Here is an 18,465-nt window from a genome sequence, read left to right on the forward strand (position 1 = left end):
AAACAACGACATGTGCACACTACATCTGCTCATGCTGATTTTACCCCAAGTGTGAGCCATGCAAACATGGCAAGTGTCTCACACAGGGCTGAGCATCACTCACACCCAAGCACAGCGTTGCTTGCTTGAGTGGTTTACACTCATAACTAGAGATGAACAAACCTGAGGTTTGGTTTTCGAACCAAACACCAACTTCAAAAATCAAGGTTCACTTTCAGATGCTTTATGTGCGAACTTCATTTGCGCCAGCAAAGCTGTGCTCAGGTACGCTTGGTGCCCAACCCTGTGTGAGTCACTTGCAGTGTTTGAACGGCACACATTGGGAGTAAAATCGTTACATGTAATGTGCAATCCAAAAAATTGTTTGAAAAAGCCCATCAACCCTGCCCCAGAAGTGATCTGCTTATGGCTGGCTGTATGTGGGCGTAGACTCAAACTGCCAATCAGTTACTTGCTCCTGGGTTTGGGTCAAGCTCGAGTCAGTGGAGGCTCGGCTTGTTTGCTGCTGGCGAACCGAACCTCCACGGAGCCGCTCATCTCTACTTGTAACTCACTCAAACTTTGAACCTGAACTTTGTTTTTTTTGGAAGTCGGTTTACGAACCCGAACTCTGAACATTGAACCTTAGGTTCAGTCATCTCTACAAACAATCAATACTAAGCTATTGTGTCTTGGTTTGCCTCCCCATCCACATGGCTAGGAGGCGGAGCCATCTCTCGGGCCTCAATTCCAGAGCCTGGATGCCTTAAAAGCTGACATTTCCAGAAAACCAGCGCCAGCTATAAGCTTAGCACTGCTTTGCCTGTGATTGCTGGTCCTGTGAGTGATATCCTGATCCGTCTGTTCTTGTGCCCCCGTGCTCTTGTCTGTGTTCTGTCCCCTGGTCGTCCCTCCAGTCCTCTGTACCCTCTCTTACCTCCCCACTCGGTTGCTTCCTCTGGTACTGACCTCAGCCTTGCTTTGACACCGTTTCTGCTCGTTCCTCCGGTCCTCCTTCTGCCCGTACTGTGTTTGAGCCAGCCTGCCTGGCCGTTCCTCGCACGCCCCACAGCTCTGCTCCCCAGCTATGCTGTGAGGCAGTTTACGAGAACACTGCGTATCTACTTCCTGGTTCTCGTTGCTCCGTTTAGTGTCTTCTGCTGCAGAGCTACGGCTCCCCCTGGTGGCAGCTTGACATATGGAAGTTACAGAATGAATAAAACAGAGAGAAAAGTAAAGAAGACTTATATCACAGACATGTGGTTTAGTCTGATACTGGATCAAATTGATTGAGCGTGACAGAAAAATGTCTATATGCTAAATGTATGCATTATTGTTTTAGCATTAGGAAGGTAATGGATCCAGTTTGTGTTGTTGTAATGGCCGTAATCTCAGAATAAAGTAGGAGTAGCCAAGTTCTGATACAAGTTTGAATTTGGAGTCTTCGCGATTGAATGTAGAACTTTTTCTCCCATTTACAAAACAATCTGGATGACTCTTGGTCTCTAACCTTTGTGAGAAGGACAATCTATGAGTCAGCATCATAAATTGTAATAGATATTGAACTTTTTAACATTGTCGTCCTTTCATTAATATTTGAAATGATTAAATATTCATTAGCCAAATATTTTTTGAGAATATATAGAAAGAGCTTGAAGGTAACACGGATTAATCTCTTTCTATGATACGACTTCTTACTCTCATAAATATTGAGTGTTCAAACATGTCACACTTGGCAAATCTGAAGCCAGGTCTTTGTAATGATCTGTATTTTAACTTATTTGAACTTATTTTGGAATTTTTCCCAGAGCAAGAACTGAATTATCTTTCACCTCAATAATTTCCTGGCAGAAATAGATATCTCGAATGTAACCTTTAGAAAAATATTGTCTCAATATTACGTTCTATCCTATAATCATGATAAATGTATATGGTTTTTAGATAATTAAATGCATTAAATTGGAAATATATTAAATTGTAGCATGCAACAGAAGGAACGACATATTAAAGGTTCAGAACAAAAGTTATAGTTTGTTTTAAAAAAATTGTCCAGGGTAATATTGTGAATCTGGTTGCATATAAAGATGTATCTTACAATCTGCAAGACCAAAAAATGGAAAAATTACATGGACATATGTTATGGTCTGTAAAGGCAAAGTTACGTGCAGCTTTAAAAGATTTTATATATTTGTACATTGTTTTACGGCAGACTTAAAGGGAACCTGTCATGTAAGAAAATGCTGTTAACCTTCAGATATGGGGTTAATTTGCTGGTTAATAGCAATCTGGCATCGCATAGCCACAGCACTGAGAGACCCACTGCCGGGAGAATTTATCTTTTTCCTCCAGGCAGCCTCAGGCTTTCAGTCATAAGAGTGGGCTGGCTTAGCTTCAGTCACCACCCAGTACATAGTGAGTGGTGGCTGTAATCATGGCCCAGCACTGGCTGACAACTGGCTCTTTTTTGATGCACTGCTGAATCAGCTGTCAGTCAGTTCTGGGGTGTGGCTACATCTGCAGCTCACTGTATACTGGCGAGTGAGTGAAGCCGCACCAGCCACTCCTCTTTGACTGAAAGCTCGAGACTGCCAGGAAGAAAAAAGATCACTTCTCCCGGCAGTGGAGCTCTCCATTGTGCAGTCGAATGGCATTAGAATGCTATTCACCTGCAGATTAACTACAAATCTACAGGTTAATAGCATTTTTTACATGAGAGGTTCCCTATAAAATACATTCCAAATTCTGCCAACCTATTTTTTACTAGATCAAGTTCTATACCTTAAATTCGACTTCTAAGAGTCATCTAAAGGAAACTACTCAAAGAAATCAACTAATTATTAGGGTTTAAAAAATGTGTCTAAAGAAATATAATTCCTCAAAGAAAATAGAGAAAAATAAAAAAACAATATTTTTTATGACATACTATTTATTGTAAATAGATTACAAGAAAAACATGACCAAATATTGAAGTGTTCATGCTCTAAAAAATGTATTATAAAATATAATATAAAATATTTACTGTATTATAAAATTTATTATAATGAATAATTTATTGATAATTTGTTATAAAATAAGTATTATAAATTATATAATAATAGAAAAACGATGAAAAAAATAATAAAACAAATCCTTATGACCTCATATAGCCATGTCAGTGAAAATAAAAAAAAGGTTATAGCTGCTATAATGTAACGAGGCAAAAACTAATAAAAAAATAAAAATAAAGTTGATCATTAAAGCTTTTCCATACCCAATCATTATGGAGTTAAGAAAAGTAAAAAGTCTTACTGATTCCCAATATAAAAAAAAAACCTGGGCAGTTTATATTTATGTGAGTTATTCTCAAAATTACTTACACCCTTCATAGTTTCTTGGAATAGATCCAAAAGCAATTTCTAAGCTTTGACCATAAAGAATCCTTTCTGCAAAGATGAGATATTTCATCCTCAAGTTGTAGCAGAAAGATGATCATGCCTCTATGCCTTCTTTATAACTAATAGATTTCATATCTTACCCTTTTTCCATCTCCACTCATCCTGCTTGTGATCATCTGATAACCATGCACTTTTTTACAGTCATCCTGCTTGTGAATGTAGCACCCCTGAACCACTCAGAGCACTACTAGGTACTGCATCCTCACCAGGATGCAGGGCCTACCCCCACGGACCTGGAACACCAGTGCCAGTAACACCTAAACACACCAAAACCCCTGTTTCCACTCCACACCAGGGGTAATTGGCTAGTCTAACACAAAGAGATGGCCACCTAGAGGGTGGATCCAGACCAGGGGACTAGACAACCTGGTGGGAAGGGACAGTAGTTAGTTAGTTAGTGGAGAGTGAAGAGGAGAGGTGCCTAGAGCTGGGTTATATAACGGTCACCGTTATATAACCCAGCTCTAGGCACCTCTCCTCTTCTCGGAGGCACAGGAGAGTGGTCACCAGGGCAGGTACACCCGAGTACCGCTGGGACCAGAGCACGCATGGGGCACAGGGCCCTAGGACAGGCATCAGTTTCATACAGCCTGGCAAATACCTGCACAGTGAGGGGACCTTCACAGACCTCACTGACCTGCAGATCTGGGGGCACGAGCAGTAAAGCAAGGATCAGGGTTCGGGATACAGACCAGCCCTACAGGGTCCACACTGCCCGCCGTATGGACGAGGAGACTGCCACAATAAGGGACAGTCGGGCCCCAAACCGCATCAAGCTACAGGGAACCCAAACACACTGAGGGTGCCGGGGACATAGCAACCGAGACATCAAACTGGCACTGGATCTACAGGGACCTGAACTAGCCGTCCAAGGGTCCATAGTGAGTAGAGACTGTTAACTACAACCACGTTGTGGCCTCCTTTATTAACAGCAAAAGTCTCCATCATACAAATCTCCAGGCTCAGCCCTACCTGCGGAGGGCCTACCATCATAGCAGCCATCACCACCAGCCCTAGGGGTAACCAACTCAGCAGCGGTAGTTCCCCCATATTAACCGTAACCCGCAGGTGGCATCACATAAATAACTTTAATCTCCCCTGTAAATACTCCCCATTAAAAGCACCCAGGGCACGGGACCAGGCAATGGCCATCAAAGTGACATTCCCCAGTAGTAAACCGCCCAGGACCGAGTACTCCACTCCCTGGGCGACACATGAGCATTTGATAACCATCTCTTCGCTGATGATAAGATGACTTGTAGAATGTCATCCAATGTTTTGGATCTAATGGGCTAAAAGCATTAATCATCTTCTAACAAACATGACTAATTTGCTGCTGAGGTCGCACGTTTATCTATCACCATTATGTGCGGCGCTCAGCGTCACCATTCCAATTGCAAAAAGTGATAACAACATGTTATTTAGCAATTTTTCTTTGCATTGTTAAAGTGACATTCTCATCAAGAGGAACACAGTGTTTTTGCAAATGAACATATTGCTTTGATGCTGCGATTTATATTATAGGGAAAAGCCACTTTCTTATAACCTTGCTCTTAACCAGCGGTGCCAAATAAGAGATTTCTAAATAATGCACCACAGAAAGCCGACACACATATCATTTGCGTTCCCTGAGGATTTATTACTGTGAATATGTTCTTCACAAACTATAGGTTTAGTGGAGAAATAAGCACGTCCCTGCAATGTTCGGAGCTGAAACCTCACGACAAAACACTGACTAGACTAGTAATATTGGGAAACATGCAAAGCACTAATCTTCTTAGTTTGTCTCCTAGGTTTCAAAATGCTGCATTAATTAACATATTGACATATTGTCAAGTGTAAATGTCACGTTCCGAAATGGAAAAAAAAAACAAGAGGGTCCTCATCAGCAGGTTGTAGAGTCACAGCTCCAGGCATATGCGAGCAGAATGATATTTTTATTGTATAAACAATGTACTTGTAAGATAAGGACCTTTACAAACTAAGGTCATTGGTCCTATTATTGTGACAGTGATGATCTTTTGCTCTTAGAGTCTCTAAAATTTTAAAAAAAGGGGGACACTTTATTTGATGATCAAATCTGCTTAACTTTGATTCACTCAAACTGGACAAGTCAATTCAATTTATCCTTATACTGATTTAATGTCTATCAAAATCGTTCTAAAAGTTGACTTGGTGATGATTATGCTTAGTCAGATTAGAGGCATCGAAGATATCGAAGAAAACGTTTTGAAAGTCCAGAGCAGGGTCAGAAAGTGGGACTGGTAAAAATTGTCACAATTTAAGTATACAGAGGAATGAACCTGAGGTTCGATGTTCAGAGTTCGGCTTCGGAAACCGGCTTCCAAAAAAAAACAAAGTTCGGGTTCGAAGTTCGAGTGAGTTAAGAGTGCAAACCACTCAAGTGAGCATTGCTGTGCTTGGATATGAGTGATGCTCAGCCATGTTTGAGCCACATGCAGTGTTTGAACAGCTCACACTGGGGGTAAAATCAGTATTATCAGATGTAGTGTGCACACACACACACGCACACACACACGCACAGACACAAAATTGAAAACCCTGCCCACCCTCCCCCAGAAGTGTTCTGCTTATGGCTGGCTACATTTGGGTGGAGCCACGCAATGCCTAATTACTGACTTCCATTGAGATTATGATCAAGTCCAGGTCAAAATCAACATTTTTAAGGTTCGACAGTACCTGCCAGCCAAACTTCCAAAAGTTTGCTCATCTCTAGAGGTAAGTCCAATCAGGGGCTACCAATGAGGTTCGGGTCAAGTTCAGGTACATAATAAAAGTTTATCTACATCCAGCTGACCCTGCAGAAGCAGAACTTCTATGTATCCGGTCATCTCTAGTTGAGATAAAAAGTGAGTAGAAAAGCAATAGATTTCTGGGCCAGAGTAAAAAGAAACAATTGACATTATTGTCATAGTTTAAATAGGTTAAATCCTTAGAATGAGTTTTAATTAGTAATATACAACAAAAAAATCCAGAGTATAGTTCAATTCCTAATTACAGGCCAAGGGGACCAACTGCTGGGATGACTACTAATTATAAGAATAGGGTTTCAAAGCCTCTTGTGCTGCTTCATTGCATTACCAGAGTAAGCAGTATGGCATAATGGTCATGTTACTCCAAATAAAGAGCATGAGGTCACGTAACACCTGTGCCGCCCCCACACCCGCAGCAGCTGGGCTGCGCGGATCCGGCCCCGCTGTGTGGCTCGAGGGATCCTCCAGACCCCGGGTCACGCGGACACGCCGAATGAAAAGGGGGACGTAGTTGTGCGGCCTTGGACGTATTTGGTTTGTGACACCACCCACGGTGTGTGGTGAAGTGGGACACCACCGCTGCTGTTGTGGGATACCTGGGGGCGATGTAGTGGCAGCCGGATGTTAACCCTTCCATGGGTAGGGATGGTTGCCCCAGGGCCCAGTGTCTCTGTGCAGGGTATGGCGATGGCAGGGGCTTGCGTGCCCGGATGGACCAGGGGATGTTTCGTTACTCACAATTAAATGAATCATACGAGTCTTTTGGTAAGCCAAGGTACTGGTGGCCGGCCGCCATGGCCGGTTGTACTCTGGTCCCCCACCCGGGTTGGTGGTTGCCATCTTTTCATCTGCACTAGTTGGGGTTGTGTTTTTAGATTTTCTGGTATGGAACACGGGAGTCCGCTCCTGGCTATCTGTGTGCCTGAGGAGCCATGCCCACTGACGCTGACCGGTGGGATCTCTGGGCCCTGGCGGTTACTCTATCCCTCTCTGTGGGTGGTTGTCTGCTTTTGGGACTTTGGTTGGGACAGGACCTTTATTCCTGCCCTCAATTGGTTGATTAGCTAGGCCGTTGGCTCTGATCCTGGCTTCATGGTCCAAGTACCCCCTCTGTGCACGGTTTCCAGTCGGGTCTCCGGTGTCGGTACCGGCGGACTCCAACCCTGCCCTGGTCCTCCACGGATCTGCTGAGCCATCTTCCCATCTCCTGCTGATGGAGACCACCATCTGCCACCTAGCCAAGGCACCAGAGCTCCGACCCTGGCACCGTCCAACTTGAACTTCTCCTCCTCTAGAGCTACACCTAGCTCCAGCCTCCACTCCTCTCAACTTGAACTACAAACTTGATTTGTTTGTTTTCCCACCCCGGGCTTTCTAGACCCCTAGGTGGGCGTTTCCTAACCACCTGGTCCCGCCCACTGGTGTGCCTGTCTTGCCCTGAGGGGGGTGACTAGGGTTTCAGGTCGGCTGTATGTGATCTAGGTGAGGGAAGGTGTTATGCGAGGGCCTATTGTGTGACTACCTGGTTTTGCCAGGGTGTCACAACACCTGGGCGGAGAAGTACTGTATTTTTCAGATTATAAGATGCAAATTTCCTTCAAAAAAATTGGGAGGAAAATAAGGGGTGCATCTTAAAAATCTGAATGCACCTTACCAGGAGTTGTTGGAGAGGGGTCACAGGCAGCAGGCGCTGTGCTGGGGTCTGTGCAGATTCAGGCTGTGCTGGGGCATTTGCGGCAGCGGGCTGCGATGGGCTGTGCTGGGGCCTGTGCAGCGGCGGGTTCTGATGGTGCCTGTGCGGCGGCAGGCCATGCTGTGAACTGTGCGGCAGTGGGCTATAAGACAGAGGCATCCTGAAAATGTCGGCGATGCGGTGTTCAAATATTGGTGCCTGGAGACAGCGCATGCGCAGATGGAGCTCTTGGCTCAAGACTCAGCTCAAGATCACATGTGTGCACGTGCCACCTCCGGCTCATTGATCTCCCACCCAGCAGTGAATTTAATGAAAATGGTGCCTAAAGGTGGCAGATGCTCAGATGAGATCTTTGCTTGTCATTGAGCGGATAGCTCAATCTGTGCACGCGCCGACTCCGGGCGTCATTTCTTGGAAGCCCACATTGCCGACAGTTTCTGGAAGTTGCCTACCTCACAACATCTGGGACACCCTTTGCCCGAACCACTGGCAGCATCGCCCTACTCCACCCCTGCCCCTACCTCCTGTGACCCTGCTCCACTACCGCTGCCATCCCCACCTGGTAAGACACGACCTGATTGTAAGACAGACCCTGTTTTTTTTACCTTTTTTTTCTTCTAAATTTGAGGTGCATCTTATAATCCAGTGCATCTTATAAACCGAAAAATACGATATATTACATCCAGTACAAAAAAATGCTAGCATAATAAAACAGCTCATATCCGGATTGGAACAAGATGGAGGAAGCCATGTCCGTAGCTCAAAGAGTCCATAGCAAGGAAAAAAATGTTAATAAGGCCAAAAATATTGATTAGTGAAGAAAATGATACATAGTTTCCATCACCAAAGTAAAAGGATATCTTATCATAAAAAATAACTGACAACTGAAGAAGCGCACTACTGAGCCAAAGTCCTTGAAATATACATTTTCCGCCAGGTATAGAATTACCATCTTTTTTTATTTAGAAAACAGAAATCAATAAAGCGCTCTACATTTGTAAAATATCTCCTCATTCGTGGCTCTTTGATCTTTAGTCTACCTCAAAGTCTTAAATAAACTCTGGGAAAGCGTAAAGGTTTGCGGTAGCAGACGGAATTAAGTTCTAGAATTACGACTAGGAAGTTTTGCTTCATCAGCGCATTTATCTCTTGGAGGAAAAATCCTTTCCTGTGCTGCAGAAAATCAGCATCAAATTTATTATATGCTGCATAAAAGTGCCGGGATATCAATAGAATTGACAATAATATAACCTAATGCACTGGCTAACCACAGACTAACCGAAATGAATGACACTTTCAATAATGCATAGTTTTGCAAACTGCCTTCCATACTTTGTAAAGAAAGTGTGCTCCGGTTATTAGGATATTTATTTGCATTTTTTAAATATATGAGATGTAAATGAACACAATGGCTGACTCAATTCCCTTATTTTAATACCTACTAATTAAACTTGGAGTAATTAAACAAAGTTTCTTTTCACAGTTTGTGTTATTAGCTTTGTTGTCTTCAATCAGTTTCATGGGGTGATTAAGAATGAGACAGTTAAATGCATCAGATTTTACTTTGAGCGTGCAAAGACTAATGCTATAATGAGCCAAGTAGTGTTTATGTAGCTGATTTTCCATCCAGCAATATTTTGCTGCATGCATAATGTAGTGCTTTAAAATGTTCCTTTGTACAAAACTTTAACAAGACAGCATTTACTGCATAATTTGTGCGCTTATTCCGAGTAAGCTTGAAAGGCATAAAACAGAAATAGAAAATTATTGCAGATAAATCTGGTCAGAAATGTTACATTGATTAGAAGGTAAACTTACTGTAATTATCCTGCATATCATTATCCCCGGAGATGGGGAAAAACATTTCTTAAGTAACTCTTTAGGTGACACTCGATCTCCCTTATGGTACGGAGTGAAGATTTTCTACAGAAAGCGATATAATAAAGGGACGTCACTCTGTTCAATTGTAAGGAGCGTTTCATTGTATACGTATGAAGGCCAAATGTCTTAAAAGTATAGCAAAAAAAAAATATAAAAACAATGCGGTGTTAATGGTGAGCGCTTCGGAGTGCAGCCCAGCCTGTCTGCAGCTGTCATGAACTGAACCGCAATCATGGGAGAATCAGTCGGCGCTCACAGTTTAATCCTGAAAACCCTGAGTTCAGTCCAGGCTGCACTCCGGAGCTCAGGTGAGACCTCCGGAGTTCAATGCAGGTAACCGCAGCCAGGCCTGGTATTACTGGCGGTTTCTCCGGTGACCAGTCCAACACTGGCAGTGAAGGACTAATAGTTATCTGCCCAGAGGATCAGCTGCGATTGACTAAGTACTCAGTCACATTCAAGCAGTCCTCCTAACCTGCCAGCTGGAGAGCCCCATGGACCTGATCTTGGAGCTTACACCGGTGTTATGCGGGGGTGCACAACCCCCTCCAGTGAGTACAGCCCTTGTGGGGCCCCCTAGTACACCTTGAATTGAATACTCAGTAATGCTTCTATTCTCCTCTCCCCTCCTTATACTCATGTGAACCAGGAGTGTGTTGAAGAGGAGTTATCTCCCTGAGTATCTTTACCGAGTGACCTGCCAGTTATAAACAAGCTGAATACTAAGGTTGTGCAGGGGTGCACAATCCTATCTGGTGAGTCCGGCTCAATAAGGGTGTAACTCATCGATCATTGTAACAGGAGTGCTCTTTTGTCTCTTTTTTGTTTTCTCAAGTCTCTTAAAGGGAACTTGTCATGTGGAAAATAGTGTCTGATCTGCAGGCAAGATGTTAAAGAGCAAGAGGAATTGATAGACTTTTTTGTGGGAAATAATTCAATGTAACTTGTATTTCACCCATAGAAATCCCTGGTGTCTATACAGTAAGTATGAGTCCAGTGGATGGTCCTATTCAGTGATTGACACCCTTCCCCATGTGTGTCATGGGTGTGTCACGGGTGACAGACAGTCATGTGGTTTCTTGCCATAGAAAGTCACTGCGTTTGTCTGAGCAGAATGTTCAATGGATTTCCATTGTTCCTACTGTCAGTATTCATTGGTATAGGTAGTGTTCCTGATGGAGTCATCTCCCCCCCGTTTGGACCCAGTTGGGGGCCTTCTCCCCAGCTGTTGATCATTAGTATTCTCTTGGTGCTTAAATATCACTTTCATTCCAGGACTCAGGCTGATGATGTTTTCAGTTCATCCAAGCTCTGTGTTACGGTTGCTGCGAGCACTGGAGACTAAGTCCAGATTTCTTGCTACTGCACATGTGCGAGCGCTGGAGACTAAGTCCAGATTTCTTGCTACTGCACATGTGCGAGCGCCAGAGACTAAGTCCAGATTTCTTGCTACTGCACATGTGCGAGCGCCGGAGACTAAGTCCTATCTTGGAGCCATTGCACATGTGCGGGTGACATCATCGCTGACACGAGGTCACATGTCTCTGACACCTTCTATGCCGATTGGTCGCTGGTCATGTGCTTGTGATGCCTTGCTCGGTGATAGGCCAGCATGATGTCACTACTGTCGTTCTGGCAGCGGATTGGCTCTGGTGTCCTCCATCTTGGATGAGGCACAGAGTCTATATAAGACCCTGACACACGCCGCATGGCGCTCAGTCCTCTTGGTTCATGCATAAGAGTAGACGCTCTGTGCGCGTTCCTCTAGGCATTCCTCTGTCTATGCTAGGTGAGCGCTACCGGCAGGGTAGCGTTCTTATACCTTACAGCTTCGGCTGCTGTCCGTATCCTTACCTCTTAGGGGAGCGGACATAGGCAGGTGCCTGAGGCACATGGTCTGGCTGGGCCTTGTGGTTCGACTCGTAGGTGGACGTTGCCGCTAGGGTAACGTTCCTTATACTGCGACTAGCAGTTGTTCGTATCCTCGCACACTAGGGGAGCGAACAGAGGTAGGAGCTTTGTGCGGCTTACGCTGCTGTTCGTCTCTTTTGCACCACTAGAAGAGCGGACCTAGGCAGGTGCCATTTCGCACACATTGCCTTTGTCTCTGTGAGTATTAACAGAGATCATTCCACACACCCTCCAAGTAAAGGAGGAATTGCTTTACTTTCTTATTATATCCTTCTGTGAGTTAACAGAGGTATTGCACTCTGCCATAGTCTGCAGCAGAGTCTTTGCACGGTGGACCCTGACTGTCTGATACTCCTTTAGGTTATTATCAGACAGCCCCCCGTAACACTCTGACTGCAAGCAGGAGGTTTGTACTTCTCTGTGGTATCGTTGCTGAAAAGTTTGCTAAACCTGTGTCATCTGTAGGAAAGTAGTTCATGCATTTTCCCGCTGTGTGCACTTCTTGTTTCTTCTATAGTGTTTACTGCGGTTAATGAAGCGTTCATTCCATCCATTCCCTATTTAGGGCCCAGCACTAGGATACCTAGTGTCAAGGAATCCAGCTCAGCGCATAGATGCAGAACCTATCTAGGGTGGTGAGGGATCCCAGTAGGTTTGGCCAGGGGTCACCATCTTCACTTTCCATAGACACAGAGTTTCCCTTGCCTTCCCTTTCGCCATTCGCTTGGTAATTCCTCATACCTAGCAAGACAGTGTGACTGTGCTTGCAGAGATAACTGTCAATCACTGAGGAGGACCACCCACTGGACTCCTATGCATTTAAACCCCAGGGAATTCAATGGAAAAAATACAAGTTATATTAAATCTTTTCCAACATTCTGCTCAACTTCTCTTTCTCTATCATGCTTTCCACAAACCAATCCTTTTAAAAGAGTTTTCTACTACTGTGATATTGATGCACTCTTCTTAGAATTATTATATCAAGATTAGTGAAGTTCCAGCTTGCAATACCCATAGAAATATGTTGATTTAAGAGCCAGAGCCCTCAGAGGAGCACTATGTCTCTTTCATTGTTTGCCAGTCACAGTCCTATACATTAGGTAGCAACTATGCCTGGTACTGCGATGCATTCAAAGGAATCAAACTGAGCTGCAAAAACAAAGTACAGACATTACAAAACATAAATAACTTTAAAAAATGGTGTTGGCTCAGCCCTATTTTCAATAAGCTTTCAGGGTAAAGAAGACAAATGGTGGCTGATATTATCAGGTTGGGAAGGCCAATGGTTGTATGGCCCCTTCCAGCCTAACAATAGCAGCCTGCAGCCTCGCCAGACGTGTCACATACATTCGATGCACCAATTCTTGCACTTTGCCCAGCTTTTCTCGATTGCCATGGTGTGGTGGCAATAACGGTAATACGTTTGTGGTTGATGTCAGGTGTGAATTGACAGCTGACATTAAGCCTAGAGGTTAGCAATGTAGAGGCGTCTATCAGACACCCTCATTACTAAGTCAGTGTAAAGTTACAAAAAACACGCACAGGAAGAAAATTGTTTAGTTGAATAAACACTCCCCCACTCTCTCATTCACCAATTTATTAACTAAATAAATCCTATAATTCCTGACGGAATCCAAAAGGTAATGTCTCCCTATGTCCATCAATTCCTTTGGAGCTGCGTCCTGAGAACATTCTTAGAATGAGGATCCACAGGTTACACCTGGTCAGCGGCAGCCCAGAATTTCTCACAAGCGGTGACATCAGTAAATCTGTGATGTCACCACTCTTGAGAAATTACTCTTGGCTGGTTATCAAAAATAAGAGTGACCCCACACCATTTTTAAAATTATTTATTTAAATAATTAAAATAAACAGCATAGGAGCCCCTTTATTTTTGATAACCAGCCAAGGTAAAGCTGACAGCTGAGGATTGCAGCCCACAGTTGTCTGTTTTACTTTTACTGGTTATCAAAAATAGGTGGGAGCAGAAGCCATTTTTTTAAAACGTTATTGTTCACAGCCCCAAACAGGCAACATCTGTATCAAATAAAGCTTGTTGATTGGCTTTCAACAAGCTTTATTAACACACAAACAGTATCCAAACACTGAACTCAGATACAGATATTTTTATAAAATTCCATGTTCGGGTCAACTCATACATCAGTTTTTCTTAACCTTTGTTAAAAAATTAATCTGATCTACAAAATCAGATTGTTATTTTTATTCTTTGAATTTGCTACACCTAACATAGAATAATATCTAAATATGTATGAAGGCCATTTTCAGTGTAATGTGCCTTGAAATATAAAATGATATAAGTATTGGTACTTTGCAAAGTGTACCTGTCCTTATCTCTAAGAGTGGCCTCTGATGCACATGGCATGACTCTCATTGTTCCACATTACATAAGCTGATATTAAAAAGTCCATAGACTATGTAAGAACAAGATAAAGACCATCATAGAATATTCAGCATGCCAGGAATATTATCTTAATCAAAAAAGGTCCGTGGAGCCTCTGTTAGGAGTCTCGACACAGAAAATAGCCAGATATCTGGCTATTTTTTGTGTTGAGACTCCTAACAGAGGCTCCATGGACCTTTTTTGATTTGCATACTTCCCAGAGGGCAATGCACCTAGGATTTCACTATGTTGAGTGCCTTTGCTGGCTGCCGACAGTTTTTCTCTGGCTGGTCTCCCTGAGATCAGTGATTGTTTTGTCTTGCAGAAATATTATCTTGGCATCAATTTGAATCAGGTGGTCTCTGATGTATGTAATATGCCAAATGAACCGATCAGTATAAATGATAAAGAAGGGTGTACCCAATCATTATGCTATATTGTTGAGATTGACCAATGAATTTTGGGTTACATTGACTTATATGTGAAAGCTTTTCAATAAATAACCCCCTGGGCATTTGCTCAGCTGGGGAACCACACGATTGACGTTGCTGGGTGGCTTCCTCCCATTGACGAACCATTCATTGGACACGTGGTTTGGCTGATTGCCATAACACCTTCTTAATATCTTCATGGAGACACTATTTTAGCATTATCAGGTTATATTGCACATATCTTTCTTTGTAACCGGTCATAATTAAATTATAGTACAATCAATATGTTCTTGACCCAGAAATTATAGAGTTTGTCCACTTTCAAGCACTATTGCTTCAGAGGGAGGCAAAAATAATCAATATCAAACTGACCTGCAAATCATTTTCCCAGGATCTTGATAAAACCAGTGATTGTATACAGTGTGCAGTGATGTCATCACATCACCAGCGCTGCAGTCAATCCCTAAGCTCAGTGGGTTGTGCCATCTATGTCAGCACTGTCATTGATTGGTTGATGTGATGTCACCTGTGCATATGCACACAATCACTGGAGAAGCTGTGAGACAGTGCTGGATCCCAAGACAGCCAGTAACAGCTAAGTCTATTTTTTTACCTCCTTGAGCCTTCAGGGCAAAAATCTTTAAAAGGTTACAATCCCTTTTATTAGCTACACCGTTATGATCATTAAGCCTTATGGGGAACTGGTTAAGTATTTTTTTACAATGTTGTCAGCCACTGCCTATATCCAACCATTAATGTTCTACCATACTTTTATTCTCCTAAATTCTCCCTTACTTGTGTTTATATCCTTGTGAGGCTCAAGACCTCCTTTCAGTGTTTACCGTTCTGTAATCAAAAATTAGCCCTGTTATTACCGATAGCAGATGTGCTCTTGGCCAGTGCTACCGTCTAATCTCTAGAGATCGCTCCTACTTCGGCATCTTGTAAACCTTTAACAGCAGGACTCTCCTTATTTATCTTTCTCTTTTTTTTGATCATGGAGAACATCTTGTCATATACAGAAAAGGAAAACAATTTAGTATTTTGCAGGAGTGACATTCACTTATTTCATAATATAGGACCCTATTAAATGCCATTGATGTAACAACATAAGCTTCTTACAGCTTAGTCTAACATAGCTCGCCCTTTGGGAAAACAAAGTGTAAATGAAAGATACAACAAGGCAACACAATATCCCAAAACAGTGGGATCATTTAGCACCAAAATAAAGCTCGAGGGAACAGACATTTTGCTAGAATTCAGATAGTTGTGATTGTGTATTCACTGCAAGATGCTGTAGCTACATGGAAGAAAATGTTACAACTCGATGTCCTTGTGAAATATTAATTATTTAGACTTAGCTGAATTAACAACTTGAATTTAAATACAATGGAATGAATTTAAATACAATGGAAATACAATTTGTTATTTATTAAATATTGCATAGATTACAAAAGTCTAAAATCTGGATCTGAAAGTCCTCTAAATACGGCAAAAACTGCTACATCTACAGAGGCCCAATGCCCTTTGGACTTTCTCTAGATGGTTCTTCTTGTTGTGTTACCAAAAATTAGTTTGAGTCCAAAAGTAAAAAGAGTGGTATTAAAAGATCCGTGCTCGCCAGCAAAAAAAAAGTCCACAATACGGTAGAAATAAAGGAATAATATCTTTAGTCTTACAGTCACCACACTATGCGTTTCGGGGTTCTGCGCTTACACCTTCATCATGTGATTAAATGGTCATTTAAACTCCTGATGAAGGGGTAAGAGCAGATCTCCGAAATGTGTAGTGTAGTGATTGGAAGAATAAAGATATTATTCCTTTATTTCTACCGGATTCTGGACTTTTTTGCTGGCGAGAACGGATCTTCGTTAGTGACCGCAGCTGCTAGCTTCTTTATGCTTGTCTGTTGGTTGTATTTCACACAACCACAGGGGTGAGTACCTGACAATCTTTATCTACCAGTTAATTTATGATAAGACCCTATGTACGCTTTTTCATTTATTAGAATCAAAAATTAGTTTGCTAAGACGGGAGTGAGCTGTGAGTTAGCCAGCAGCATCTCATTGGGAGGAAAAACACATGACAAGAATAATTACCGTGGTTCTAGATACATTAGACTATAGAGGGGTTGTCCACTTCTTGGACAGTTCCATCTCAATCAGAGTGTTTGTCCTCATTAAAATACCAAAGCTTATACTCACATCTGATGCCGGCATTGTTCCAGCAGTATCGGCATTCGCTCTCCCAAGGCTCACATGACATTGTTACATCTCACTAGCCCTGCGTCCAATCAGAGCCAGTTTCCCTCTCCCCACTTTTGGACATATCAAACATCAAGACAAATTGAGCAACAGCCAAAGCTCTTACTTCCTCTTGATATTCGATGTGTCTGAAGGAGGGAGAGTGAAACCAGCACTTATTGGGTGCATAGTTCACGTGATATAAAAACATCACATGAGCCCCGGGAGAGCAAGTGCCAATAACGCTGGAACAGCATAGGCACAAAAGGTGGTTTAAAGCATTTCTATTTTAACGGAGCCAAACACTTTGATTGAGAAGGGGTTGTCTTACTAGTAGACAACTCCTTTAATGTTACAGAGCCCAATAGAGGGATCAGTGGAAGCTTCCTTAAAGGCAGATGCCAGTTTAAAGAACAATCAGCCATGTTGACTTTAAACACACATTTATTTTATTTCGTAGAGGAGATAATTGGCTCCCAAAGTTTTTGGCAGAGACTTAGTCCCCTCTCCACATACAGAACCTATGCACATTACATTCGGCCACACTGAGTATCCATATATTTTTGGGGACCTGAACACTACTGGTTCCTGGTGAGTTAACCCAGAGCCACACTCCAAGGGAGATGTTCTTTCCTCTTGTTTTCTACATCTCGGTGAGTTAGGTGTCTGGCAACAATAATCTGAAATGTAAGACATGGACTTTGCTTCTTTAATTGGTGAGCGTGAGACAGAACCATTTGTTAATCAATCAGTGAAAGTAATAGGCATAATACTCCAAAACATATCACATTTTATGCTTGAAAATGGATTTCCAGTTGCAGGTATATGTTCAATGACCAATATAAACTTTTCCAATGTATCCACAGCTAGCAGTGACTGCTAGGACAAAAAAGTAAATCATAAAGAAGGAAAATTACTGATGGGAGTCAAACTCCCCCAAATTAACAATTACGGTACATCTGAACAGATAACTGCAGCTATCCTTCTTTCATAAGAATGTGTCCTTGTGTTAGTAAATCAGGGGTTAGATAGTCAAATTTTGATAATAATGTTTTATTAATATTTTATACTGTTCATTTTGCAGCCACAATTGTTGAGATGTTTTCAGAAAAATCATTAATTTGAGTATCCAATATATCTGGATCAAACCAACAACTGGCACACTTATGCACCATATTTACCTGAAAAAAAACATATACAGTATGCCCATTTTAGAGTGGCCTTTTATTGTGGCCAGTCAAAGGCATACCTGTGCAATAATCATGGTGTCCAATCAGCATCTTGATATGCCACACCTGTGAGGTGGATGGATTATCTCCGCAAAAGAGAAGTTCTCACTAACACAGATTCAGACACATTTGTGAACATAGAAAAAGTCTTATATCTATGAGTTTGGATCATGAAATATGAGAACAAAAAAACAAAAGTGTTGTATTTCTATCTTTTTTTGCAGTATATATATATATATATATATATATATATATGTATATCTAATATATCCAATAAAGGAATCTGCACCGTCGCAATTACAATCAAGAAATTTTGCTCAGACACTCCATGTGACCCAGGGAACGTCATAGACTATGTTTGGGCGGGAAAATTTAACCCCGTGCTTTCCAGTTACGCTACAAAAATCCTAGAGCCATTAAACTGAATGGAGCTGGGAGCTGCAGGCTATAAATAGCAACTGTCAGTGGTTGCTATAGGAACAAAATAAA

General features: G+C 42.3%; 2 protein-coding genes across 5 annotated transcripts in view; one reads left to right on the forward strand and one right to left on the reverse strand.

Moving 5' to 3' along the window:
• The window catches only part of PCDH7 (protocadherin 7), a 1,104,634-nt gene that overhangs the window by 597,794 nt on the left and 488,375 nt on the right, over positions 1-18,465 (forward strand). The gene's annotated exons all lie outside the window — the stretch shown is intronic.
• LOC142303159 (uncharacterized) overlaps positions 12,769-18,465 on the reverse strand; it is a 42,017-nt gene continuing 36,320 nt past the window's right edge. Inside the window, exon 7 of the mRNA XM_075344326.1 lies at positions 12,769-12,821. Within this exon, the coding sequence (XP_075200441.1) occupies positions 12,769-12,821 (53 nt within the window). The remainder of the gene's footprint in view (positions 12,822-18,465) is intronic.

This window comes from Anomaloglossus baeobatrachus, chromosome 1, assembly GCF_048569485.1.
Source record: "Anomaloglossus baeobatrachus isolate aAnoBae1 chromosome 1, aAnoBae1.hap1, whole genome shotgun sequence".
Classification (NCBI taxonomy): Eukaryota; Metazoa; Chordata; class Amphibia; order Anura; family Aromobatidae; genus Anomaloglossus; species Anomaloglossus baeobatrachus.